General features: G+C 38.8%; 2 protein-coding genes across 3 annotated transcripts in view; one reads left to right on the top strand and one right to left on the bottom strand.

Moving 5' to 3' along the window:
* The window catches only part of HERC3 (HECT and RLD domain containing E3 ubiquitin protein ligase 3), a 110,436-nt gene that overhangs the window by 1,729 nt on the left and 81,528 nt on the right, over window positions 1-27,179 (bottom strand). For both annotated transcript variants that reach the window (XM_049630871.1, XM_049630870.1), the window contains 6 exons: window positions 26,511-26,654; window positions 24,995-25,161; window positions 22,582-22,648; window positions 22,005-22,087; window positions 2,459-2,642; window positions 2,134-2,236 (listed from right to left, as the gene is read on the bottom strand). In XM_049630871.1, the coding sequence (XP_049486828.1) occupies window positions 2,134-2,236; window positions 2,459-2,642; window positions 22,005-22,087; window positions 22,582-22,648; window positions 24,995-25,161; window positions 26,511-26,654 (748 nt within the window). The remainder of the gene's footprint in view (window positions 1-2,133; window positions 2,237-2,458; window positions 2,643-22,004; window positions 22,088-22,581; window positions 22,649-24,994; window positions 25,162-26,510; window positions 26,655-27,179) is intronic.
* NAP1L5 (nucleosome assembly protein 1 like 5) lies at window positions 12,550-14,984 on the top strand. Its single transcript, XM_049630873.1, has one exon. It carries the CDS (start codon window positions 13,269-13,271, stop codon window positions 13,854-13,856), a length of 588 nt encoding a protein of 195 aa, XP_049486830.1. The 5' UTR covers window positions 12,550-13,268; the 3' UTR covers window positions 13,857-14,984.

Below are 27,179 nucleotides of genomic sequence, written 5' to 3'. Positions count from 1 at the left end.
CCAGCTGCGCAACGAGGAGCTGCTCTCCGCAGAAAGGAGAGGAAGGTGTGACACCGTGTGGATCGCCTGAGAAGTACACCTTCATGTGCCAATATGGATGGCATTCATATTGATACATGCTTGTTCTTATAAAGCAAAAGAGACTGCCTTTCAAATCCTGTTTTTTGGTTGTATATGGATAAAAATTCTGTTTTTCACTGGCTAATTTCAGACCCTGATTATATACTGATACAAATAATCCATCCAATTGAAAGATGCTCAAAAATGCCCTCAAATAAAAGATGGCCTCAATCAAATGTATGTCCTCATAAATGTTATGAGCCTTCACAGAATCCAATTGCTGATATAGGAAAAGAAGAGCTTACCTTAGGGGAAACAAGAAAGAAGACTACAACCTATGTGACCTCAAGGTCTCCTCTTACCAAGTGTCTAGTGCATATAACCCTCCTTAGCTAATGAATATCCATTTGGGATCTGTTTGCTCCTTTCCCTATTTTTTTAAAACAGAAGAGCTGACACTGATATTCTGTTAGACATCTCACTCTTGTAACACTGTGACTTGGCAAAAACAAAACAAAACAAACAAAAAAACAACGCAGCTGTCTTTCTCTGTTTTCTGGCACTACATAATCTCAGAGTTAATTGCTGGAAATTACTAGAAACAAATCACTGGTTAAGGAGCACTTTCAACTAACCTATTACCTGAGGCTATGATATGTAAACATTCTTGCCAAAATCTGTAGAGTTACTAAAAATTTCCACAAGTCTAATGATCTCGGAAGAGAAAAATGTCTTTTAAGGAAATCTCCATGACCACGAGCAGGCTCCTCTTGGTTGTTATAGCCCTATGAGCTCCCTTGATACACTTTAACCTATTTGACTTATATGCCACTGATTCCCAAGAGCCAATGTAACCAGGCAGAGGGGAAGCAGGGCTTTTTTTAAGCATTCTTGTGTGAGCCCAACTTCCTCCATCCTTACTCCATGGAAGCACAAGAATGTGGAGGTAAATCCTGCATTAATATTAATATATGCTCATTCTTATAAAGCAAAAGGGACTACCTTTCAAATCCTATTGTTTTGTTTTATATGGATAAAAATTTTATACTATTCACCGGCTAATTTCTGGTCCAATTATATATAGTCACAAAGATTTCAACTATTTTTAAAAGGCTGAATTTGGGGACACCCGGGTGGCTCATTCAGTTAAGCATCCGACTCTTGATTTCAGCTCAGGTTATGATCCCAGGGTCGTGGGATCAAGCCTGCATTGGGCTCTGCACTGAGAGTGGAGCTTGCCTGAGATTCTCCTCCCCCCGCCTCCCTCCCCCCTCACCGCCCCTCTGCCCCATTCGTTCTCCTTCTCTCTCAAATAATATAAAATAGAATAGAATGGCTGAATTTGTTCACCTAAACTCGGCTTCATTCTCCTTTCCAGATATTACCCTTCTTAAATGCCACCCAGCTAGTGATCAAGGACCATATATTATAGGCTTCCATGTACGTGTAATGTCCAAAACAGGCACACCCACAGAGCCAGAAAGTAGACTGGTGGCAGTGGGGAGGAGGTGCTGTGAGAGGTTGGGAAGAAATGCGGATTGATTAAAGAGTTCGAGGTTTCTTAAGATGATGAACATGTTCTAAAAATTATTGATAGTTTCAAAATTCTGCGAATATACTAAAAACCACTGAATTATACACTTTAATTGGGTGAGTTGTATGCTTTGTGAATTATATATCTCAATAAAACTATTAAAAACCATATCTCCCCAGTTATATCTGCAGCGGGCACTGTAAAATCTTCAAAAGTCTAGAGAGATAAGGGAAGTTAATCAGATTCCATCAAAATAATATTTAAAGGTATCACATATAAAATAACTAATATTTTTAGAGCAATGGAAAAATCAATGAAATGTTTTTCTTCCTTGATTCAACACATCCTGTTAGGCAACAAATACTGATTAACAAGCTGTGTTTGCCTGAGATACGATTAAGACAAGAAGTGTAGATTATTTCCCTTATTTACTCTTCTCCATTTAAAAGAGTTGACCTTAACCTATGGAGTACATCATCCTACACCATATGCAACACTGAAGTGTGGACAAACACCAGATTAACATTACTGATACTTACAGAGAAACTTCTTCTTCTTTTCCAATGGAAATTCATGAAATGTTTCCCAAAATAGTTTCACAGTGGGATGTGTGGCTGAGTAATCACCCTTGTAGATGGCAGTCTGCCCAAAAAAGACAAAAAGAAAAAAAAAAAAACCCTATCTTAAAGGAGAGGACATACATTTGTGTACCATTTGCAGTTGAGACTAAGAAAGAACCCCTGAGATACAGGAAGCCTCTGATTCCTACTCAACCACAGAACACTTGGAAGACCATGCTCTGGGCACAGCTACCCAGGCCACTGCTGCTTCCTTGGAGGTAAAGACAGTGCCGTTTGTGCTCACCTCTTCTAGTTCTTCCCAGTTGTAGTTGCTGTTTCCCACCATCATAGCCCTTAGTTCTGAAGGCTGGAAGAGCTCGAGCACCTTGCCACCACACACTTTTAGGAAGCCACTGGAGAAGGCTGTGTACCATTCGTGAACTGAGATTTGGAAGACATAATTCACATAAGCATCCACGAATTCCTGCCTGCCAGAAGACCAAAGAAATAGAATACATTTAGCCCAAAGTCTTATAGAGTTTATCAAGTTCACCTTCTAACACAGAGGTTGAGAGAGATTAAAAGTGGAATTTCATCAAATTCTCGCACCATGAGGCATCCGTAGGTTACTGCCCAGCCCTAGGATCCCACTAGAGTTTCAGGTGATCGGGGAGCAGGGAAGCCAGGTAGGCAGGGGAGGAAGCAAGGCAGGTAGAGCTGTACCACTGACTTTATTTTACCTGAGGAGCTCCAGGTTTCATCTTGCTTATTAGGGTCCTACTTAAAATTTAGTTTGAAAAAAGGAAAGACTCTCTGCTTAAAAAAAAGTCTAAAATAATGACTGTAGGCTTCTTCCTTTCTCTTCAGAAATGAGTAAAGTTAAACCATCTGATATTTGCATCCTCACCTATTCTAAAAGGTAATTTCTGGAAAGGACTGTCTTATACAATGGGTTCCATCTGACTAATAATCAGTCAAATGCAAATCAAGACACTAACTTCCTGCAAGTCTGGTTCACAGCAAGTTGGCTTCCTGGGCTGCAATTGTAGATAAGGGGTTGGTTTTCTAAGCAGGTTTCTGCAGGTTGCAGGTCAGAGTTCTATTTTCATACATGGTCTGTGCCATCATCTGTGTGCATTCAGTGTCTCACTAGTGGGAACGTGAACTGTGAATTGAGACATAAACATCTAGGAGAAAAACTTACCAATATCTAGAGAAGTTGAAAACGTAAATACCTTTTGACTGAGCTACCCCTACTACCAGGTGGGTGGCTGAGAGAGACTCTCATGTGAGTGCACAAGTACACAGATGTTCACTGCACCATCTTCTTATAATACACAGAATTGTAAGACACAAAACTAAATATCCACTAATATGAGAGTGGACAAAAAAAGATGGTATGGTCATATGACAGAAACCATTTAAGCACAGCACTCTAATGGAATTAACTATACCCGTATTTATCAAAATGAACGGAATCTCAAGAACAATGTTTAAGTGAAACCCAAGTTTTTGAATGTTAAGTACAATATGATAGCATTTACTAAGTTTTTTAACGTTTACAACAATACTATCTATAAGAGTCAGAGGCTCTGCCACTTACAGCCTGTGACCCATGGGTAAGTTATTTAATCTCTTTATGCCTCAATTCCTTCATCTGTAAAATGGGAAAAGTAAGAGTATAAAACTCATGGGACTGTTATAAAAATTAAATGAGTTAATCCATGAAGAGTTCTTACAACCAAGGCTGCTTTATAAATATTAGCAATTACTACTGGTGGTGGGAATACAAACTGGTACAGCCACTCTGGAAAACAGTATGGAGGTTCCTCAAAAAATTAAAAATAGACCCAGCAACTGCACTACTAGGTATTTATTCAAGAGATACAGATGTGCTGTTTTGAAGGGGCACATGCACACCAATGTTTACAGCAGCGCTATCAACAACAGCCAAAGTATGGAAAGAGACCAAATGTCCATCAACAGATGAGTGGATAAAGAAGATATGGTGTGTGTGTGTATACACACACACACACACACACACACAATGGAGTATTGCTCGGCAGTCAAAAGGAATGAAATCTCGTCATTCGCAACTACGTGGATGGAAGTAGAAGGTATTATGCTAAGCAAAATTAGTCAGAGAAAGACAAATATCATATGACTTCATTCATATGAGGATTTTAAGACACAGAATAGATGAACATAGGGGAAGGGAAGCAAAAATAATATAAAAACAGGAAGAGGGCAAAACATAAAAGGCTCTTATATATGGAGAACAAACAGAGGGTTCCTGGAGGGCTTGTGGGAGGGGGGATGGGCTAAATGGGTAAGGGGCATTAAGGAATCTACTCCTGAAATCACTGTTGCAATACACGCTAACTTGGGTGTAAATTAAGTAAATTAAGCAAATTAAGCAAATAAATTAAAAAAAAATCCTCAATTTACTAAAGAAAAAATAAATATTAGCAATTATTATATGGCTTATGGCTTTAAAATTCTGTTTATGAGTATGAAATTATATATATGGTATATATAAGAAATGTGGTATGATTTTTTAAAAATAAAACCATTAGGGGTGCCTGGGTGGCTCAGTCAGTTAAGCATCCAACTTTGGCTCAGGTCATGATCTCACGGTTTGTGGATTTGAGCCCTGCGTCGGGCTCTGTGCTGACAGCTCAGAACCTGGAGCCTGCTTCAGATTCCATCTCCCTGCCCCTCCCCTGCTTGCTGTCTCTCTCAAATATAAAAAATAAAACACCAAAAAATTTTAAGAAAAAATAAAATAAAATCATTAATGGAAAAAGATTTTGGTCTTAATATACCCATATATAAAAACATGAAAGAAAATGTATCAAATTCCTAAGTGTTTTGTCTGTATAAGAAAAGAAGATGTGAAAGAGAGGAAAGGGATCAAGAAGATGTACGGGAGTCTCACTGGCATCAGTCATTGTTTTATTACAAAATCTGAAGCACATACTCTGTTTACTCTGGTTCGTGGACACAAAGATGTTCATCATCTTAGTCTCTGTACTTTTCTATATTTTAACTTTTTTCTAAAAATTAAAAAAAATCTGACCTTATAAAGACAGATACTTTCTACTTCTCCTTCACTGTGGGATACCACTTCATAACACTACACTGAAACATCCTGCATTTCCTCCAAGCAAACACGTCTTACACAATCACCATCTACACCCATAACTAACCAACACACAGTATAATACAGTGGATAAGTGAGGCAGACAGGGATTCAAATATATGCTCTGCCGTGTATATGCTAACTACTAAGCCTCTCTTTTCTCATCTTTAAAATGGGTTAAATGTTCAGTTTTTAAAATAAAAGCCATTAAACTAGAAAGATTATTGTACATCTTAACCACAGATGCTAAAAGTTTCTCACAGGCATCCAATGCACAACTTACCTAAAACCCATTAGATAAAACTAAAGAGGATTTTCCTGGTACAACTGCCTATGAGAAGCACCATCAACGGGATTTTTTCTTATAGAGGATTACAGTTAATTTTAGGTGTCAACTTGACTCGGCTATGGTACCCAGTTGTTTAGTTAAACATCAGTCAAGATGTTGCTGTGAAGGTATTTTTTAGATAGGATTAACATTAGAGACTTTGAGTAAAGCAGATCAGTCTCCATAAAGTGGGAAGCCCTCATCCAGTCAGCTGAAGGCCTTAAAAGACTGTGGTCTTCCACACCCTCCAAAGAAGAAGGAATCTGGCTTCCAGACGGCCTTCTGACTCAAGACTGCAGCATCCACTCCCGTCAGAATGGTCAGCCTGCCAGCCTGCCCTGCAGATTTCCAACTTGCCAGCCTCATAATTGTGTGACAGATTCCTGAGGATCAGTATCTCTTTTTGTCTTTCTATATATATGTATGTATACACATCCATATATGTTCCCTTTGAGCTGGGGTATCAGTTTTTTCCTGCCTACAAACTCTAACAGAAACATCAGCGCTTCCTGGATTTCAAGTCTGCCGGCCTTTGGACTAGAACTACAACCATTGGCTCTCCTGGATCTGCAGGTTGCTGACTGCAGATCCTGGGCCTGGTCTCCCTGCATTTATGTACACGTGCGCGCACACACACACACACACACACACTCCCTACTGGTTCTGTTTCTCTGCAGAAACCTAACAGATCATGTAAATATCATCTAAATTAGGTACGGGTGAGAGTTAGTTTGATTAACCCTGAAGTAAAATTCTTCCACAGCTGTGAACCAGCATTGTATCTGTACGTATATATCTCTTATTGGTCCTGTTTCTCTGGAGAAGCCTAATAAAAATCTTGGTACCAGGAAGTGGTGTATTACAACAGCAAATATCTAAAAATGTAGAATGACTGTGGAATTGGATAACAGGTAAAGGCTGTCAGAGTTTTGAGACACTTGACAGAAAATGCCTAGATGCCTGGAAGAGACAGTTAACAGAAATATAAACAGCAAAGGAGATTCTGGTGAGGGCACAGAAAGACAAGAGGAGAGCTGTAGAGAAAGCTTTTGTTGTCAGAAAATAAATACACATCAGAAACAATGTGGCTAGAAAAAAGAATGTTGAAATGCCTCTGGAGAAGTTTACAAGGAAATGTGCTGCTTATTGGAAATTGGAGGAAATGTGATCTTGTTATCAAGTGGCAAAGAACTGGGCCAAATTATGTTCTAGGGTTTTGCATCCCTGTGAATTGTCTGGGAAGCCAACAAAGTTACTAAAAATAAAAACTTTTAAGAGCAGAAACACTGCCAGTTTGCACCAAAGAGACAGGGATGGACAAAATGAAGGAAGACTGTTGGACTTCTGGAATTCTACTGGTATGAAATGAACCTACCCAACTGACGCACTCTGCAAACAGGCATTACCTTTTAAGAAAAGGGAAGAATGCCCCCAAAGGCAAATCAGAGTCCAGTGAGCCTACTACTGCCATCATGGGCTTATTAGGTCAAGGAACCAGAGCCAGTAACTTCTTGGCCACGGAAGGTAGGGCCACCACCCCTGTGAGCCAGAGGATACAGCATAGTCCCAAAGAAGATTATTCTCCAAGCCCCAAAATCTAGTGAAATTTTCCCTGCTAGGTTTAGGACTTGCTTGGGACCTATGACCTCTTTCCTCCTGATGTCTCCCTTTTATAATGGGAATGTCCATCCCATGCCTGTGCCCACCATCGTACTGAAGCAGATAACTTGAATCTGGCTTCACAGCTGTGGAAGAATTTTACCTCAGGATTTAGACAATATTTACCTGATATATGAGTCAGGGTTCTCCAGAGAGAAACAGAACCAGTAGGTATGTGTGTGTACATGTACACAAATGGAGGCAGATAAGCCCCAGGCTCTGCAGTCAGCAAGCTGCAGATCCAGGAGAGCCAATTGTGTTCTAGTCCAAAGACAGGGAGGCTTGAGAACCAGGAGGGGTTTATGCTTCTGTTAGAGTCTGTAGGGAGGAAAAACTGACGTCCCAGTTCAAAGGCAGAATCAGGCAGGAAGAGTACCTGTTACTCAGCCTTTCTGTTCTATTCAGGCCTTCAACTGATGAGACCCTCACACATCAGGGACTGCAATCTGCTTTACTCAGTTTCCTGTTCAAATGTTAACCTCATCCACAAACACCCTTACATATATCCAGAGTAATACCTCATGAAATATCTGGGTACACCATGACCTAGTCAAGTTGATACCTAAAATTAACCATCACAGATGAGACTTTGGACTTAAGAGTTGATGCTGGAATTGTGTTAAGATTTTGGGGGATGTTGGAGTGGGGTAAATGTATTTTATAGGTGAGAAGGACAAGACTTTCAGAGGACCAGAGGGTGGAGTGTTATGAGCTGGATTTTCTCCCCCTAAAATTCATATATTGAAGTTCTAACCCCTATTGAAGTTATAAGGAGATGACCTTATTTAGATATATAATCTTTACAGAGGTAATCAAGTTCAAAATAAGGGCATTAGGGTGAGCCCTACTCCACCATGACTGGTGTCCTTATAAAAAGGGGAAATTTGGACACAGAAATATTCAGAGGGAAGACAATGGGAAGAGATAGAAGGAGAAGCCAGCCATCTGCAGCCAAAACGAGAAGCTTCAGAAGAAGCTAACCCTGTCCATACCTTGTTCTTGGACTCCTAGCTTCCAGAACTGAGATAATAAATTGTTGTTTAAGCCAGTCTTTGGTACTTTGTTATAGCAGCCCTAGCGAACTCATATACTCTAATCTCTGTATGTCAATTAGTATTGCTCTCAACACATTCTTTTAATAATGATCACTAACAGTTACAGAGTGTTTACTAGGTACTAATCACTGCAATAAATTCTTAGATACACACTATCTCAGTGAATATTCAAAACTACTCTTTGAGTGGATTTAATGGTAGAAGAATGTCCCAATTAAAAAAATATGCAAAAAAAATTTTTAAAAAAGTTTCTTGAGGCCGCAGAGATAAATTGTGAATTATTTTCCATTTTCAAAAATTTTCAGGTAAATTGTCATTATTCCAATTTCAGAACTGAATCCAAGACGAACAGTTGGTACGTGGGCAGGGGCAGAAATTGAAGCCAGATGTCTGAATACAGACCTGTGCTCCCAACCACCTCATCTAAGTGTCCTCCCTTTCCCCTGCCTTGATTCTTTTCATTTCCAATATGACAGCTACATGAGAAATTACAATATGCTGAGATAAAGTTTTCACAACATGATAGCTCATCTACGTTACTCACAATTCTGTGTTACTGCAGCCTCAATTATACACTAGAGTCCATAAAGCCCACAAAATGAGACAACTCTTAACAAGGTAACATTTTAAAATACATAAATTTAAAAGAACAAGTACTATATCCATTGCCAATGGTTTGTATAAGTCTGGATTCAAATGGTAGTAAGGTTCTTTAAAAAAGTTTATTAAGTTGATTCTGAGATTTATATAGAAAGGTAAAGAAACTAGGAGAGCCAAACCAACTGTGAAAAAGAACAAAGTTAGAGAATTCAACATTACCTAATTTCTTGACTTATTATAAAGTTAGTTATTAAGGGTATTGTTGGCAAAAAGATAGACACATAAATAAATCAATGCAACAGAAAGTCCAGAAATACCCACACAAATATGGTCAGCTAGTTCTCAACAAATTTGCAAAAGCAATTTAGCAGATAGTGTTTTCAATAAATGGTTCTGGATCAACATGATATCCACATGCAAAAGGTATATATCCATATACCTCACACTTATATAAAAGCTAAATCAGTAAGGATGACAGTCTAAATGTAAAAGTTATAAAACTTCTGGAAAAAAACATAGGAACAAATCTTTGTGGCCTTAGATTTGGCAAATATCTTTTAGCCATGACACCAAAAGCCCAATCCATAAAAGAAAAAAAAAAATTATCAAAATTTTAAATTTCTATTTTTTGAAAAAAATTAAAAGACTAAGCCATGGACTAGAAAAAATATTTACAAAACACATATTTCACAAAGGACTTGTAACTAAAATATATAAAACCATTAAAAAATAAGAAAACAAAAAACTCAACTTAGAAAATGGGCAAAAGATATAAACTGATATTTCATCAAAGAAGACATATGAATGACATAAGTATATTGGAAGATACTCAACATCATTAATCGTTTAGGATACTATACACAGCTATTAGATTAAGGGGGAAAAACCCGACAATACCAAATACCTTTGGAATAACTATAACTCATACATTACTTACTGTATGTGTGAAAACAAAATGGTATAGTCACTTTGGAACACTGTGGAACTTTCTCAAAAAGCTAAATATACATTTAAAATATGACCAAGCAATTCTACTTGTAGCTATGTATCCAAGAGAAGTAAAAACTTATGTTCACTGCAGCATTATTTATAATCACAAAACATTGGAAACAGCCCAAATGGGAATATTACTCAGTAATAAAAAGGAAAAAAAAATGACTAGTGTACACAACATCACAGATGAATCTCAAATGCATTATGGTGAGTGAAAAAGGCCAGACTCAAAAGTCCACACACATATGATTCCATTTATAGGACATTCTGGGAAAAAAACAATTTTAGAGATGGATCAGTGGTCAGCAGGGCTGACAAGGGAAGGACTATGAAGGAGTTTTTTGGGATGATGTTATTGTTCTACATCTCAGTGTAGTGTTTACATGACTGTATCTGCCAAAGCAAAGGACAAATTTTATTACACATAAATTAATAATTAAATTGTATTTTTATGTAAAATATAATAAATTATATCTCAACAAAAGACCTTTTTGAAAAAAGTAGCCTAGCTTAACACTAAAGTTTAAGATTTTTTAAGATGGCAAAATAAAATTCCTGTAAGATGAGCACATCCTGTTTGTCTCAACCAACTCAAGGAAGTCAAATGGATTTTATTAAAATTCTAGCTTTTTATAAAAAGTCTGTCACAACTTCTACACTACAGGAGTCTGTCACAACTTCTACACTACAATCAGAGGCCTGGTTTCTGCCTCTGATTCTGTCAATCAAGTAATACATACAGTAACAGAATATTTCACTTTATTTTTCTGTTTCCAAGTTCCTTACCTTTAAAATGAGAGAAAGCATTCCTAACCTCAAGGTAAATGCAACCATTAAGAGATGATAAATGGAATATATGTGTAGGATTGCTGACAATACTGACTCCATCTTTGGTCCTCCACCTTGTTCACGTTTGCTCAGTGACTACTCTCGGGGAATACGTGTTCCAGGCCCTTGGAGATTAACACACATACCTTAAAATTATGGGGGAGGCTTGTTTTGGCCTCCTATGAATCTGATAGAGATAACACGGTCTTTCCCCTTCCTGATGTACAGATGGTTCCACAAGTTATAGGTTAGCTGTCAGGTGCACGCAAGCCATTTATATAGGTATATGGGAACCCTTTGCTCTCACTATAACGCCCATCTACCTGTCTCCTCGCTCTATAAAATCAGGGGACTAACATCTAGATTTTGCGGAGAATAACTGCAGCTCGCCCACCACCGGATCCCTCATCAGTAAGTTACCCTGAATAAAACTCTGTGTAAACTGCATGGAGTGGCCTCCTTCGTTTTCTGGTCTCTGAGTGCCTTCTCAATTTAGGGGATACTTTATTATCTCTCTTCCACTAATAACGTGATACGTGGAATACGTATAGTGTCAGCCAACTAAATATAGATGTATTATCACATTTAAACTCAGCTAAACTGGAATTTCAGCCTTAACAATAAGACCTGTCACTACAAATGGTAACAAAAAAGAAGAAAGTAAATTATCTGAAGCACAAATAAGAAAGTAAAATACACAATAAGAATCACAAATACATTTAAAAAACTAGGATGTTTGCTAATGGGAATATACTGGGCTTTTTGTAAAAGGTTCTTTGGGGAAGGGCACAAAAATATCCGTTTTTTTTTTTTTAATGTTTGTTTTTATTTTGGGGAGAGTAGGAGCAGGGGAGGGGCGGAGAGAGGGGCAGACAGAGGATCCAAAGTGGGCTCTGCGCTGACAGCAGAGAGCCTGATGTGGGACTCGAACCTACAAACCATGAGATCATGACCTGAGCCAAAGTTGGAGGCTTAACTGACTGAACCACCCAGGCACCCCCAAAAATGTCCTTTTCTAAAAAGGAATATTATTGCAGGTTATCTCTGCATATTAATGAATGTAATTAACTTCTAAAAAAAAACACTCAAATACATCAAGTGCTTGCTACATGTCAACACTAAGGGCTTTACATATTATTATCTAATTTAATACTCATAAAAACCACAAGATAGCACCAACTGTACTTTAGGAAGTAATTTCCTAACATTCATATGCTTGATGGAAGAGCTTCAGCAAGTTCCAGTACAGTGAAAGAGAAGCATTTAAACCAATAATGCTGAATTTGAAACTATTCCTAAGAAATACCAAGAAGGATCATTTGTCTTCCTCCATACCTAAAATGTGTGTCCTCATCCTTATTCAAGAAGCTATCACTTTGGTCTATCTAATAAGCAAGGTAGGGAAGTAAAATAAAATGACTACTCACCTTGCTCTTAAAGAAGGAGAGTTCCCTTTTTAAGACCTTTTAAAAATGCTCTCAGATACAAATCCCCAGCAAGACCACAAAGCAGATACTGAACTATGGAGTGCCTTGGGGACAATGTCTGTGTGTACACATGTGTGTCTGTGTGTCCCCCATAAACCACAGTACTTAATACATGCATTCACATGGATAAGATGCTGCCCTTACCCTGGGCCTAAGGCTTCTAACACCTTCTAAGGCCTTGCTTTTCTTTGGTCCTTCAGCTTTATTCCTGCCCACGGGCCAAAGATTTCTGAGGGAACTTCTAGAACACATTCCAGAATACCAACGGTCCTGAGATTCCCTATCCAAATGGCTACAAAACGGTTTCCAAGATCCAGTTAGCTGAGAGAAGATTTACCACCAATACATAGGCCGCTAAACTGAGGAATGACCAAGAAGGGCTGTTAAGTGGGCAGATGGACATGCAAACTGCCCTCTCCACACACATGCACCCAGGACCCCAGAGGGGTACAGTTAGTTCTCCAGTGCCTTCGCTTTCTGTACAGGACTTCATAGGAATCTGAGAGGTGATCGAAGCTGACTCCACAAGAGTAAGCCAGAGACACCCAACCAACGCCAGTTGTGGGGCCGTGCAGACAAAGGCCAAGACAGATACACTGACAGTTGTATACAAGGACCTGAGTGGGATAGAGCAGCAAACTGAGAAAGACTGAGGCCATTGAAGCAATTCCTGAAAGGGGGCCGTGGGTACTGCTGCCATTCCCAGCCCAGCTTAACAGGGGGGAAGGTATGTGGGCAGACTGGGGGCAGAGTATCCAAGAAACAGGTTCTGACGTCAGCTGCAGTGCCAAGGAGATGGCAGGGTAGCAACAGGGGGAAGCTGGCGCAGTATGGGGGCAAGACCATCAGCTGATTGTAGAGAGCCAGTCAAGGGCTGGCGATAAAAGGGCGGGGCCGCGGCCGACGTCACTGCCGCGGCCGACGTCACCGCCACTTGCCGCATCCTCAAGATCTCTCTGGTGCAGCTCGGGTGCAGGTCTCTGCGGGAGCCACCCTAGACCTCTGCAGCTTCTCCTGTTAACATGGCCGACTCGGAAAACCAGGGACCTGCGGAGGCAAGCCAGGCGGCGGCGGCAGCGGCGGCGGCAGCGGCAGCGGAGGCGGCCGCAGCGGAGGAGGTAATGGCGGAAGGCGGTGCGCAGGGGGGAGACTCTGACAGCGCGGCTGGCGACTCCGACAGCGCGGCTGGTCAGACGGCCGAGGAGCCCCAGACCCCAGCAGAGAATGCACCAAAGCCGAAAAATGACTTTATCGAGAGCCTGCCTAATTCGGTGAAATGCCGAGTCCTGGCCCTTAAAAAGCTGCAGAAACGGTGCGATAAGATAGAAGCCAAATTTGATAAGGAATTTCAGGCTCTGGAAAAAAAGTATAACGACATCTATAAGCCCCTACTTGCCAAGATCCAAGAGCTCACCGGTGAGATGGAGGGATGTGCATGGACCTTAGAAGGGGAGGAGGAGGACGACGACGAGGAAGAGTACGAGGATGAGGAGGAGGGGGAAGAGGAGGAGGAGGAGGAGGAGGAAGCTGCGGCAGAGGCTGCTGCGGAGGCGGCCACTGCCAAAGATGAGGGTCCCCATTCTGCGGTGTCTGATGACGCCAAGAAATAAGCGGGGGCAGAGATTCTGAAGAGGAGGATGACGCCGAAAACAAATACCCTATTTCTTTTCTTTTTTTTTTGGAATATTGGTGGACTTAAAAATAAGGCTCAGGTTTGGGACCAAAATACAACGAATCAATACTGACATTCCTAATATTAAATTGAAGCAATCAGATCCTGGCCAGCCCGTTTCAAATTTGATTTTCATTTTGAAACAGTAAATATATCAAAAGGTGTTGAGGAAAACGAGTTAAATTTAAAATGAGTTTTTCATGATCTCTTCTGTGAGGACTGCAACTGAGGCTTAGTAAGGGTGTCAGGTAGATGTGAAGTAAAGAATGTCACTTTGAAACCTATTCATCCCACAGCCATCACACTACACACGGAACACCCAGGCCAAGACTGAACATGTTCTCAGTGTTTAATTCTTCAGTTTCTTTAGTCTGGACATTTTCCAGTGCAGGAAAAGCAGAACCCAAGACTCTCATCTTAAGACTTTGCTTTTGTAACCCAGACATCAGCTTTACACTTGAGAGAAGAGTGATGAATGGAGGAAGCCTGTGATGGAGATCATGACAGTACTGCTTAATGAGGCCTGGAAAACTGCCACTTCAAATTCTAAAGAATGTTCTAAATATTTGAATTTAGAGAAGCAACATGGTTCTGAGAAGGAGGGTGTATAACCTGTATAATATTGTCAACATATGTGTTTGTTATTTACAGTCTCATGTTTATGTGTTTTCTTGGTAGTGTCTATTTACAAAGGTGTAAAAAAAACAAACCCAAAATGTTTAAGTATTAAATCCTTTTACCTAGCATTCTAGAAATATTAATTTACTTGAAAAGATGTAGAATGTAGCCAATTCTGTAAAGCATGTGTATTCAGTGTTATGTAGTTTGATCCTTGTGAAGTCTTTTGTCATGTAGCTTTTAGAATGTAGCTGTGAAAATTACCAGAACTCTTCAACGAAGCTAATGTTTGGAAAAAATATATACTTGAAGAACCAATCCAAGTGTGTGTCCCCACCCCCAGCTCAGAAGTAGAAGGGTTTAAGTTTGCTTGTATTAGCTGTGCCTTCATTATTTTGCTATGTAAATGTGACATATTAAATAAAAAATGGTGCATATTCAAATTTTACTGCTTGAGGACAGACTGACATACAGTTAAGGATTTTTAGGAAGGACACATTTAATGTAAAGACTTTTAGCTTCTTTGTGGGTTTTGAATTTTGTGTGACTCCGTGATCTACAAAGAAACAAGCATAAAGTTGTTTACCACTGTAGTGTTAATAAAACTATTTTCAAAAAACAAAAGGACTCAGAATACTCTGCCTGGAATTAAATCCCAGCTCTGCCTCTTGTAAGCAATGAACCTCAGGCAATTCAGTTGGTCTGTGTTCAGTTTCTCCTTCTATAAAAGGGGATAGTAACAGTCCCTTCCTCACAATTATGAAAAGTCAGGTTAATACACAAAGTGTAGGCTAGTATCTGACACATACTCAGTGCTTCAAGAAATTCAGCTATTATTATTATTTTATTATTGTTTTATTATTACATGAAAGATAAAGATAAAGACACTGATTGGAAATTCAATCCTCCTTCCCTCCCCAGGTACAAAAGGGGAGAAAATAGACAACATTATATTCTTAAGTTTATGATTCTTCATCAGAGAAGAATGTGGCTTTTAATTCAGAAACCGGAAATTCAATAAACTGTCTCGTTTTGGTTTCCTCAGTATAAAATCAGGTTTTGAATTCCTCCCAGAAGAGATAAAAGACTTTTAATGTGATATTATAAATATACAAAAAGGCCTACTTCAACTTTACATTTGGGCATTCTGAATGAAGAAAAAATAGTTTAAAATTAAAGACCCCCCCCACACACACACACACCCAAAATAAAAAACTGAAATGCATTTTCTTCCATTTCTTTTAAGGGTTAAAATTATGCAGAAGCGAAATGAGACTGCTTTACCTTAAGGACTGGAAGGCAGCTCTGACCTGTTGCTAATAGCAATAGTAGAGTTAAATAAACCTTAATGTAATATTAATCATCCTTAGGGCCAGGCCAACCAAAAGAGAAAATCAAAATAACATATTTACATAAGAAGTCAAAGATTATCTTAATAGAAGCAAAAAAAAAAAAAAAAAAACTAATAAAACTCAGTATTTATTTCTTATCTCTAGAAATAAGAGACTTGTTTAATATTTTTCTAGGTCCATCTAGTAAAAAGAAAAAAATGAATGAAACAAATAAGGAGTGTAATTATTGGGGAAAATTTTTTTTGCATTCATGTAATTATATACAGAAGACCCAAGAGAATCAGCTGAAAATTATTAACACTGAATATGTTTGAGGAATTGACCAGCTGCCGGATAAATATACAAAAGCCATTAACTATTTGTAGGTACTAATAATGATCAGTATAAATGAAAAGACACTTTCAGAATAGAAAGAAGAAATCAAAATATTTATAAAAACCTCTAACAAAAAATATGTCTAGCCTATGTGAAAAGGAAAAACAAAGAAAGAAATGTTAAGGTCTTTGGATGGTAAGATTGAATATCACAAAAGTGACAATTATGCCCAAATTAACTTTTAATTTATCACAATCAAATCAAAACCCAAACTGAATCTGGACCTTAATATAATTAACCTAATGTTCACCTGTATGAATAGCTAAGGAAACCAGCCATACTGAAACAATTCAAGCTTTCACCTTAGAGTACAGGTCCCCCCCAAATTTTTTTTAAGTGAAGAAAATACATTATGTATTTATCAATTACTGGGCAGGGGAAGGCTGAGATTAGTAATATAAGACCAAAAGAAGTAACAGACATGACAACACACAAACTAATAAATTATAAAAATTTAAACACAAGCACTCCACATTTTCAAAAGCAAACAGGAGTCCAATTTACAGAAAATAGTCTTAATGTAATATAGAGTTCCTACAAATCATACGAAAATCATTTAGTCCCAATACAGAAATACATAAAGGACATCAGCAGACTACTTTAAAAAGAGGAAATACTGCAACCCTGCCTGGGGCAGAAAGACATATCCCAAGAGGGCAGCACTAGGTTGACCAGGGCTCCAGCGAGGTCTGGAATACACGCATTCCCAGCCGAGTGCTCTGGCCAGCAGTCTTTCTTCCACTTATGGTAAGACTTTAGCTGTAGGGTTTTCTAGCTACTAGTCACACCACTGTTGGCCACTTTCCCAGGATACAGGGATGTTTACGATGCCTTTCACCAATGTCAGTCAATTTCCACCGTTTCCCAACTGAGTTGATGTTTACCCTCTGTTTCCTGCACTGCTCATTTGATAGTTTCTCCGACAGCCATAAAACTTGGATGTTTACGTCTAGCAGGATACCCTGCCTTTAAGATGGGTCAAACATTATCACTCAGAAACCATTTTTAATCCATTACATGCCCAAATTTGTCACTAAAGCACAAAATAACTGGCAGAAAGAAAAGCAACATGCATTACACATTCAATTCAGTCTCTCAGAGCATTACGCAGAAAAGTGTCGCATCCTAAGCATGACACAGCAGTTCTCCCTGCCTGAGAGTTAACACTCAAGGCAGACACAGAGACACATTTGCACGTGCACACAACATGTACACAAACAATTTTTATTGAGGAGAAAGTCACATAACATAAAATTAACCATTTAAATGAACAATTCAGTGGCATTTAGTACATTCACAATATTGTCCACTTCTATCTAATTCACAGTAAAATGCATCAAAGCTGTGCAGAATATGTAAAGTAGACTGTGTGGAAGAAATGCCAAATTTTACAAATGCAAGATAATTTATTATTTTTTTTTGGAGAATACTTAGTGCTTATAAGGATTAGGTAAAATGAGTACTCTCATACACTGATGATAACGTGTAAGTTGTATATAATTCATTAGCAAAATCAATTTAGCAAAAACATTTATCAACTGATTCAAAATGATATACACTAATTCAATTTCATCCTTGGGATATTATCCATTAAAAAAGCAATTTTAAAGGCAAACAAAGAAAGCTTTATACACAAAAGATGCTTGAAAAGTCTTATTAAAAATGAAGGAGGAAGGAGAGAAAAAAGAACATAGAAGCCAAATACCCCAAAGTGAGAGAACAGAACACACACATTCACAAGGCAGACTGTGTAGTCATTATTAAAGGTATCCATGAGGGCTTTGTAATAATATGGTAAATATAAGCATCGTCTCAAGCTAAGTTTAAAAATTCAGACATATAATTTTACACATATATAGTACGTTTTTACCTAAGCCAACTTTTTTTTTTTTTTTTTAAACTGCATAGTGTTCCTGAAAGGAAAACAGCAAACTCTTCTAAGTCATTTTTCATATTGGGTTAGGGAGGGGGTGGTGGATGGAAACTCAAGTTCTGGTCTTGCATCTATGGGGCAATTTGCTGACATTTATGGAGCACAGGCTCTCACTCAAAATGCCTGGCTTTGAATCCTGCCTCTGGCCCTGAATCCTAGATTTCTAGCTGTGTAACCTTGAACAGTTACTTATGCCTCTCTGTGGCTCAGTTTCTGCATCTGTAAAGTGGAGAGGATTACATGTGAAGTACTTAGTATAGTGCTGGACAAGTATTAAGTACTCAAGAAATGTTACTGGCGTTTTAACCATCTGCTATTCCCGTAACAGCCCAATGCAAATACAAGGTAGATCTTAAAGATTACACCTCTTAGAGACCATCTGAAGAGATCAACTCAAGTCTTTGAGCAGTCCTAACTTCAGTAGATGTTAAGGAGCTGGAAGTGTTTGTTGTGTATGAGTTTTATTCTCAGGTTCTTTCTATGGAATCAGGATGCTCTTTGGAGCACCTACTTTAAGCCTGGCATGCCTCACTGTGTGATCTTTTACTACGCTCCCCATCCCTTTTTCGGTATGACAGAAATGGGGGAAGACATCAACTGCATTTAATTTGACTACATTAAATTGAAGTCAATTTGGGGGAATCTAGAATGATACATACATTTTTCATTAATGGTAATAACACCATGTTACACAGTATGAGAAATACTTAACCATGAGTGGTCATTATCCAGATGTGATTACCAGCTGTGGCAAGATTTGACTAGGGTGTAGCCACCAGCAATCACCCACGGATATTCTTTTACTTGGATGCTTGTAACTCATTTGCCTGTCTGAAGCTCTTATCCAAGGGCAGAATGCAATTTTAAGACCAAATGGAATACAATAAATTATGAATTAAGAATTGGTACCTTTCTGGCATTTTCCTCCAGGGCAGCGGTGACAGCAAATAACTAACTGGTAAGTCAATAAAAATAACTTCAATGTGAGCAGTATCTGTGTACTCAACTGCCCAAGTTAAAATCCAGAAGGTATTATTCTTATATAGTTCTTTTATCTACTTTTCTTAGACCCATCTAATAAATAACCAAAAGGACCCCAATCCTCTCTGATGAGATTATGACATATAATAGACAAAAGGAAAAAACAGCTGCTATGATTAATTTTGCACAGTTGTACACAACATTTCTTACCAGGATCTCAAAATGTTTTACTGATATGATTTCTACTTTTGCAGCATAAAATAAAAAGAATAGAAATTCACTCATGTCTCTCTAGTTGTCCCTAACCATGACAGTGATACTAAGCAATGTGGCAGTAATCACACTAAGTTCTCAGAAGCTTCTCTAATAGGTAACTATGTGATAGAAACAAGGTCTGCCTCCCGACACAAGTACAAAGCCATGTACAATAAATAGCGCCTAAAACAGCATGGATGAGTTCGCTATGTGCTCAATGAGTGCTAGTGACCCAGAAAAGCCAAAACCTAAACTTCACCAAAGACAGAAGCTGTTCCACACTTTAAACTCAAACACAGTATACTGGCGATCAAAGCAGGGATCCGCCACACTCTGCCCGGCAATATTTAAAACTATAGCAGTCTGCATTGTACAAAGACCTAAACACTTCTGAAGCTACTTTTTAGAACGTCATGGTAATAGAATAATGGAGTTTCACAATACAAGTGAAAGAATGATGTGGGTTTCCTTCTTTTTACTCTCTTAAATTTATGTATTATCGTTCCTTTAAGGAAACTGTGTGCCATCAGAACATCCTTATTGAAAAATGTGTTGTAGGAGCATCCCTGAAGTCAATTAGAGTCAAACAAGTGCAAAGGAGGAGGACAGGAACCCACATGCCTTGTAAACAAAAGCACGTTCTTCTACACTGACTCAGCACCACTCCTGGGCTTAAGCATTGTCCATGAGTGTGTATGTGTCAGCAACAGATATAAACAGTGGAGAAAGAAAAGAAAAAGAAAAAAGAAAGTGTCCTAGGAACCTATTTCTATCATGCAACTCCTTTGCTCACAAACCAACAGTGGTGTCTTACTACCTGCTGAGTGAAGTCCACACCTAATTTCCAAAGACTTCTACAAACTAACCCCCAAGGCTAAGCTAGTGTGAGTCCTCCAAATGAAGTCCCCCAGCAATGCCCCCCACGCTCCATTCAGTCACTGTTCTCTCCCTGAAATAACAACAAAGATTTAGCCACCACTTTACAGAGCACCTTTCACTTTTTACTGTGGTCTCTGCCTCTATCTGTTATTCAATCTTAGTAGGCTTCCTAACCTAGCTCTATGCTATATCTGTCCTCCCGAGTGCACAGGTACATCTGTCCAAGTTGATTTCTCTGAACTCCTTCAGATTCAACCACCCAAATGAGTCTTTTTATTTCACTTCCGAAATACAGTTGCATGTGAGAACAGCTTACACCCTAAACAAACTATGTTATATTTCAGTATTCCTGCGTAGCTTGTCTCTGAACTATTCAATCCAATTGTTGATTCAAAGAAATGTCTATTGAATAAGGACAAATAGTAGGTGACAGACAGAGAAGCAGAGACACGAAGAGAGAAAAACTCACCCAGAAAGAGAGAGGGGAAAAAAAGCAGAGACAAAAAGTACTTTAAGAGAAATGCTTTTATAAAGATATGAAAGAGCTGTAAGTCCCAACTGCGTCGACTGCAGACTACATCACAAATCGCCTATGCCTGCACTAGACCACTGCCCAACCCAGTATGTCAAACACAGAGCTTTATGATGACTCATCGTAACATAAAGACATTCTGAATGTTCCCCTCCTTGGGCCTCCTGCCTAGCCCATTGTTAGCTTCTAAAAAATGATGCACACATTATCTTGTCTGAAACCTGATACAAAAGCTCACTCATCCTTTGAAAAACTAAAGGCAGATACCTACATACATAGGTTATAAAACAATCATCAAAACTAAAAGAGAAATCTCCTGGGCCAAAAACTCCCCTCTATGATCTGCCATAAATTTCCTAATTCTAAAAATATTATCAGATTATATGGAATATATAAGCTGTTGTTGTTTTTTTTAAGTTTATTTATTTATTTTTAAGAGACAGAGAGTGTGAGTGCACGTAAGCCGGGACAGGCAGAGAGGCAGACAGAATTCCAAGCAGGCTCTGCACTGACAGCACAGACACCGATGCAGGGCTTGAACTCAAGAACTGAGATCATGACCTGAGTTGAAATCAAGAGTCAAGATGCTTAACCAACTAAGCCACCCAACTGCCCCTATAAGCCTGTTTATTTATTTTTTAAAAAGTGGATCATAAGCTGTTAACAAAATACCAATGTTATGCAGAAAACAAAAGGACAGTACTTTTAGCTCCAAGAGATTCTTATTGAGTTTTGGTTGAAACCCCTACCTGACATTAGAGTAGCCTCTATAATAGGTTCCTGGAGTCAAGGTAATTTCATCATCTGAAGCCACTTTTGTTGGGTACTTACTTTCCCCAAAGGTGAGGCTTCCTAGTCTGGAAGGCTAACATGACAGAGAAGGTTACTGAATGTTACATGAGACCACATGATCTTCTAGCTGTCTTTAAAAATGTGAAAGGATGCAAGAAGAGGTCTGGTTTTTTAGATCTACAACAGTTATCTCCTGAATCTTGGTCTTGTGCTTCCTCTAATATTAAAAATTAATTACAATCTGCAAATTCTTGCTCTGTTACCCTTGCTTCCTCTGCAGAAGGGATTAAGGATTAACTTCAATCTTGGTCTTAAAAGTGCAGAGAAATAAAGTAGCAACATCTACAATAGTCCGAGGTCAGGACTAACCTGTTTTCCTTGCGCACAGTCACTTTGTCTCCCCCAGGTATCAGCTTCTTCTGTTCAATCACTCCATAGCTTTCTCGACAAATCTATATTTAAGGGGGGAAAAAAAGAGATGTGTCAATTGTGTTCACCACTTATCTTTCTAGAATCCAAATGACTGCGAGAAGCTTTAGGAACAAATGTAGCTTAATCACTACTTATAATACAGAAAATTCTTGGGAAAAGAGAAAGAACCTGATTCAGAAAACATTGGCACCTTAAAAGATATCCTGTGTTTTAAGACATGCAGTGGCCAATAAATGCAATCAAAGAGAAAATGATATCAATTCTAGAAATCTATGTATCAAGAGTAAAGAGGATTAATGTTTCAGTAACTTTACACAGATGAATCATTCATTCATTTATTAAACATATTTACTCAATTCCTTTAACATTCAAGACACTATAACTAAAATAAAATCTGTTCAGAGGAGACCCTGAATTTATTCTTTGATTTGGAGAAAAACTAAATGTTAATTATGACTTGTGAGCACAAAGAAAGAGAATGCCACAATCAGAAGTAAACTGTGGAAATCCTTACCGTGAAATTGAGGCAGAAAGTCTCCTCAATATCTTCCCCAGGGTAATCTAAAAGTTCTTGAAGACTCCTAATCATAGAATAATGGAGAAATGAAAAGAGGCAAGTTAGATACTGCAACAGTGTTTCTACCTCAGTCATATATCCAAATTGTTTGCAAGGAAAAACTAAAAGAAGATTCTAGGACAAACATCAATCCAGACTGACAGAAAATTGTGTTACTTATACCTGAAAAAAAAAATATGGCAGTAGACCTGTAAGACATTGATTAATTGTTCTCTTTTCCCACTGACATTTCTTACTGGATTTGTGAAGAAACGATGATGGATTTAGATCTGACATACCTGTGTTCATTTAACCCTGGTATTGCTTGGAAGTCCATATGAGAACATGGTACTGCAGTGGCCCTACAGAATGTCTTCATCCACATGTATTAGAATAACCTTCCATCATAAAAAAGCCACAAAGTCACCTTATCTACGTAGGAATCGTAATGGCTTACTTGTTAATGCAAGGGGCTCTGTATGGTAAAGACACGCTACTGTCTGTCTTACTAAAGAACACAAACATGTACCCTGAAAACAAAAATATGTTTATGCCAGTAACGTTCACATCCTAGCTTTCAAGAGAATACATCCTTGTAACCAGACCTCATTCACACTTTCTTCTTTAGTGAGCTCCAAGTCTGACAATTCCATCAAGAGTGGCCCAGGAAGAAAATTCCTAGTGTGGAGTTTAAATCCACTCCCACTTAACCACCCAAAATCATTACTTGAAATCTATCCTTAGCCAGGCTGGCAAAGTATATAGCACACACTTCAACTACTCTCTAGCCTTTTCCTTCAGTTACCCCCTGCCAGGGTCTCCTCTACTATTTTTTTCAAACTCCTTCTAAAGTTTTCTCTTCCTCTCTGTGCACGCATCCCTCCTATCCTTTATGGTTTCTCAGTGGTAGTGTCCAACACAGGTGGTGTGGCATTCTCATTTCCAGAGGGTACCTTAGAAATCACACTTCCTCTGTCTCCATCTTAAAATCAGTACTCTTTTCTAGAAAAGGGGATGTTCCTTCCTATTGAAGCCAAAGGATTATACTGTTTACAAAAATCCAAAGAAACAAGTTTTTTAAAATATATGTGATCTTCTGCTAACTAAAATCAAGGCAGAAACACTCAGAAGAAAAGGGGTTTTAAAAGCCAGAAAGAGAACAACAAAAAAATATGGTTCCAAAGGGTGCCTGAGTGGCTCAGATGGTTAAGAGTCCGGCTTTGGCTCAGGTCATGATCTCGCAATCTATGAGTTCAAGCCCCGCATCGGGCTCTATGCTGACAGCTCAGAGCCTGGAGCCTGCTTTGGATTCTGTGTCTCCCTCTCTCTCTGCTCCTGCCCCACTCATGCTCTGTCTCTCTCTCTCTCAAAAATAAATAAACATTAAAATGGGTATGTATATATATGGCATATATATACATACATATGGCTCCACTACTCTGGAAAACAGTCTGGCAGTTCCTCAAAAGACTAAACACAGAGCTTCTATATGGCCCCAGTAATTCGACTCCTAGGTATACACCCAAGCAGAATGAAAACTTGCATCCACACAAAAACTTGTACAAGAATGTCCACAGTAGCATCATCCATGATAGCCAAAAAGTGGAAACAACACAAATTTCCATCAACTATTAACCAATGAACAGATAAATAAAACATGATATATATCCACGCAATGGAATATTACTTGCCAATAAAAGGCAATGAAGTACTGGCACATGTTATAACATGGATCAACCTTGAAAACATGCTGGGTTTGAAAGAATCCAGACACAAAGGACCATAGATTATATGATTCCATTTATATGAAATATTCAGAACAGGCAAATCTACACAGACAGAAAGTTAGGTTAGTTCTTGTCTAGGGCTTGGGGATGAGAAGACGGGATGACAACTAAGGAGCACCAAGTTTCTCTTTCAGGCAATGAAAATATTCTACAACTGCAGTGATAGCTATACAATCTGAATATACTACAAGTCACTGAATTTATACTTTAAATAAGTACCATGGTATTTGAATTATATCTCAATTAAAAAACTTTTTAATGCTCCCTTTTCAATACTTTCTCCCTCTGTATTTCTGGACCATGACGAGTCTCTAAGTCTTTATTTTTTGTTCAGGATAAGGAAGGTTGGGATTATTTGGTACCCCTGGGCAACTATGACCTCCCTTTTCCTTTTTTCCCCTCTGCCCTTGGGGTGCCACCAGCAATGCTTCAAGCAAGGAGTGGTGCATCTGCGTCTTAAGAGTCTAGCCCTATGTCTTGATAAGCTCAAGCTTGTCCGTGAGGTATTTTCAACCTTTAATCCTTGTGCCACAGGTAGCCAGAGCAATCCCCCACACCAATCTGCCTATCTTTTAGTTCTGTACCTTCCTTCAGTGGGTGACAGCTCCTTTAGATCTTCCAAGCCAGGCTTTACATTCAGTAACTTCTTGTAGAGAGCCAATGGGAAGTGGAGATCAACCACTGTGGAGTTGTAGATAGCTAGTCCACAGGTTATGCCGATCAAGTGAAACCAGTTGTGCTCTACAAAACACTTTTCAATATGCATACAAATGTGTTAAAAAGAAAGGCAGTGCTTGCAGCCCTCCAAACACTCTGCCATTTACCTCAGAATACTTTCGGTATAGAAGAATAAAGACCCCATTAATATTTAGTTACCTTCTGAAGCAGAGAAACACCCTGACAAAAGTTCAATTATCCCACCAAAAAATTCAATGCAAAGAACATTAAGCATTTACAGCTCCATCTAGAGACAGAGACAATAGCATATAATCTTCTGAAGCAATGCTATCTGATAGGACTTCGTGCAATGATGGAAACATTCTATTCCGTGCTATACAATACTGTAGCCACCAGCTACACCCACTGAACACTTGAAATGTGGCCAGCACAACTTTGAAAATAAATCTTAAATATTATTTAATTTTTTTTTAATGTTTATTTTTGAGAGAGAGACAGAGCACAAGCAGGGGAGGGGCAGAGAGAGAGAGGGAGACACAGAATCCAAAGCAGGCTCCAGGCTCTGGGCTGTCAGCACAGAGCCCGACACAGGGCTCGAACTCATAGACTGTTGAGATCATGACCTAGCCGAAGTTGGATGCTTAACCAACTGAGCCACCCAGGCTCCCCATTACATATTATTTAATTTTAATAAAATAAAATTTAAATTTAAGTGGCCACGTGTGGGTAATAGTTACCTTTTTAGAACAGTGGAGATCTAGGGAGAAAACTCCAACAGGAAAAAGAACTAGGGATGCCTGGGTGGCTCAGTCAGTTAGCATCTAACTCTCGGTTTTGACTCAGGTCATGAACTCACAGTTTGTGGGTTCGAGTTCCGCATCAGGCTCTACACTGACAGGACAGAACCTAGCTGGGATTCTCTCTCTGCCCCTCCCCCACTTGTTCTGTCTCTCTCAAAATAAAAAAAAAAAGAAAACAAGAACTAAATTATAGTCTGGTTAAAAACGGATGCCATTGAAAGTTTAGCTCTTCTACTGAATTTCCAAAAATACAGTGTGTGTATGTATCTGTAGAAGTACTCACACACATACATACCACTGTTATTATTAAGCTAAGACATATTTGACTACCACTTTCCACATGTCATAAAACCCATTTCTTTATCACACTGTGTTCTTTTTACCCTTCAAAGAGTAACAAAACCTGGGATCTTAACTACTAGAAAGGGAAATGGGGCTGATGAGTGACAAAACATGAGATCTTGGCAACAAGTGAAATATGAAGACTAGATACCCTATTGGATTGTTTAAATTATCTTTGTTATGCTCCCCTTGGCAAAGTCAGAAGTCAGGAGATCGGTCTGACCACAAAAAGAAAAGTTTAATTCAATCCATCTGTTTAACTGCAATATCACTAACTTACAGTATCTGAAAACCACAAGAGATTTGAATCCTGATAGTAGGTAAACATTCCGTAGATAGGATTCAAAAGTTCTTTTAACAGTAAAAGAAAGAACTCCTTTGTGACACCGCCAGCATCCACTGCTTCTTCGCCATCAAAGATTACCTTAAAATAATGAAAGCAGAATTAATACTTCAGGGAACTCTTTGATGTTTTATCTTTTTTTTTAAAAGCAAACTCCTTCCAAAGTCAGGACAAAGGAAGGGATATATAACAGACAATATATTGACACAATGAACACTGCAAGGTGTATCTACTTATTAGTAACAAGGCACTTACACACAAAATTTTTCCTAAGTACTCCAAGGGATACAAAGGAAGTCAGAAGTTTACCATATGTCCATGGAAAGTTTATCATCTATTTGGGGCAGTGAGGCAAATATAAAATAATCAATTGAGAACGCATTTTATTTTCAGAGTCAAATATACTGAGAGGTCAATGTTCTGGCACACAGAGAAAAGCAATGATTAATTTGGATAAAGGAACACTTTCTGGAAAAAATCTTTCTCAGTGGGGCTCCTGCAGTAACTGATGCTTATGGAAGTGAGGAGGGCATTCTAAGGAAGCACAGACCTGGGTTCTGTGAGAGGCTATAAACAGATCTACATGGGGCATCCTGGACCCACAAT

The sequence above is a fragment of the Panthera uncia genome, chromosome B1 (genome assembly GCF_023721935.1).
Source record: "Panthera uncia isolate 11264 chromosome B1, Puncia_PCG_1.0, whole genome shotgun sequence".
NCBI lineage: Eukaryota > Metazoa > Chordata > Mammalia > Carnivora > Felidae > Panthera > Panthera uncia.
This window is presented reverse-complemented; position numbering and strand designations above follow the sequence as displayed.

Coding starts and splice junctions, on each gene's coding strand:
- NAP1L5 (XM_049630873.1), top strand. CDS start 13,269: ATGGCCGACTCGGAAAACCAGGGACCTGCGGAGGCAAGCCAGGCGGCG.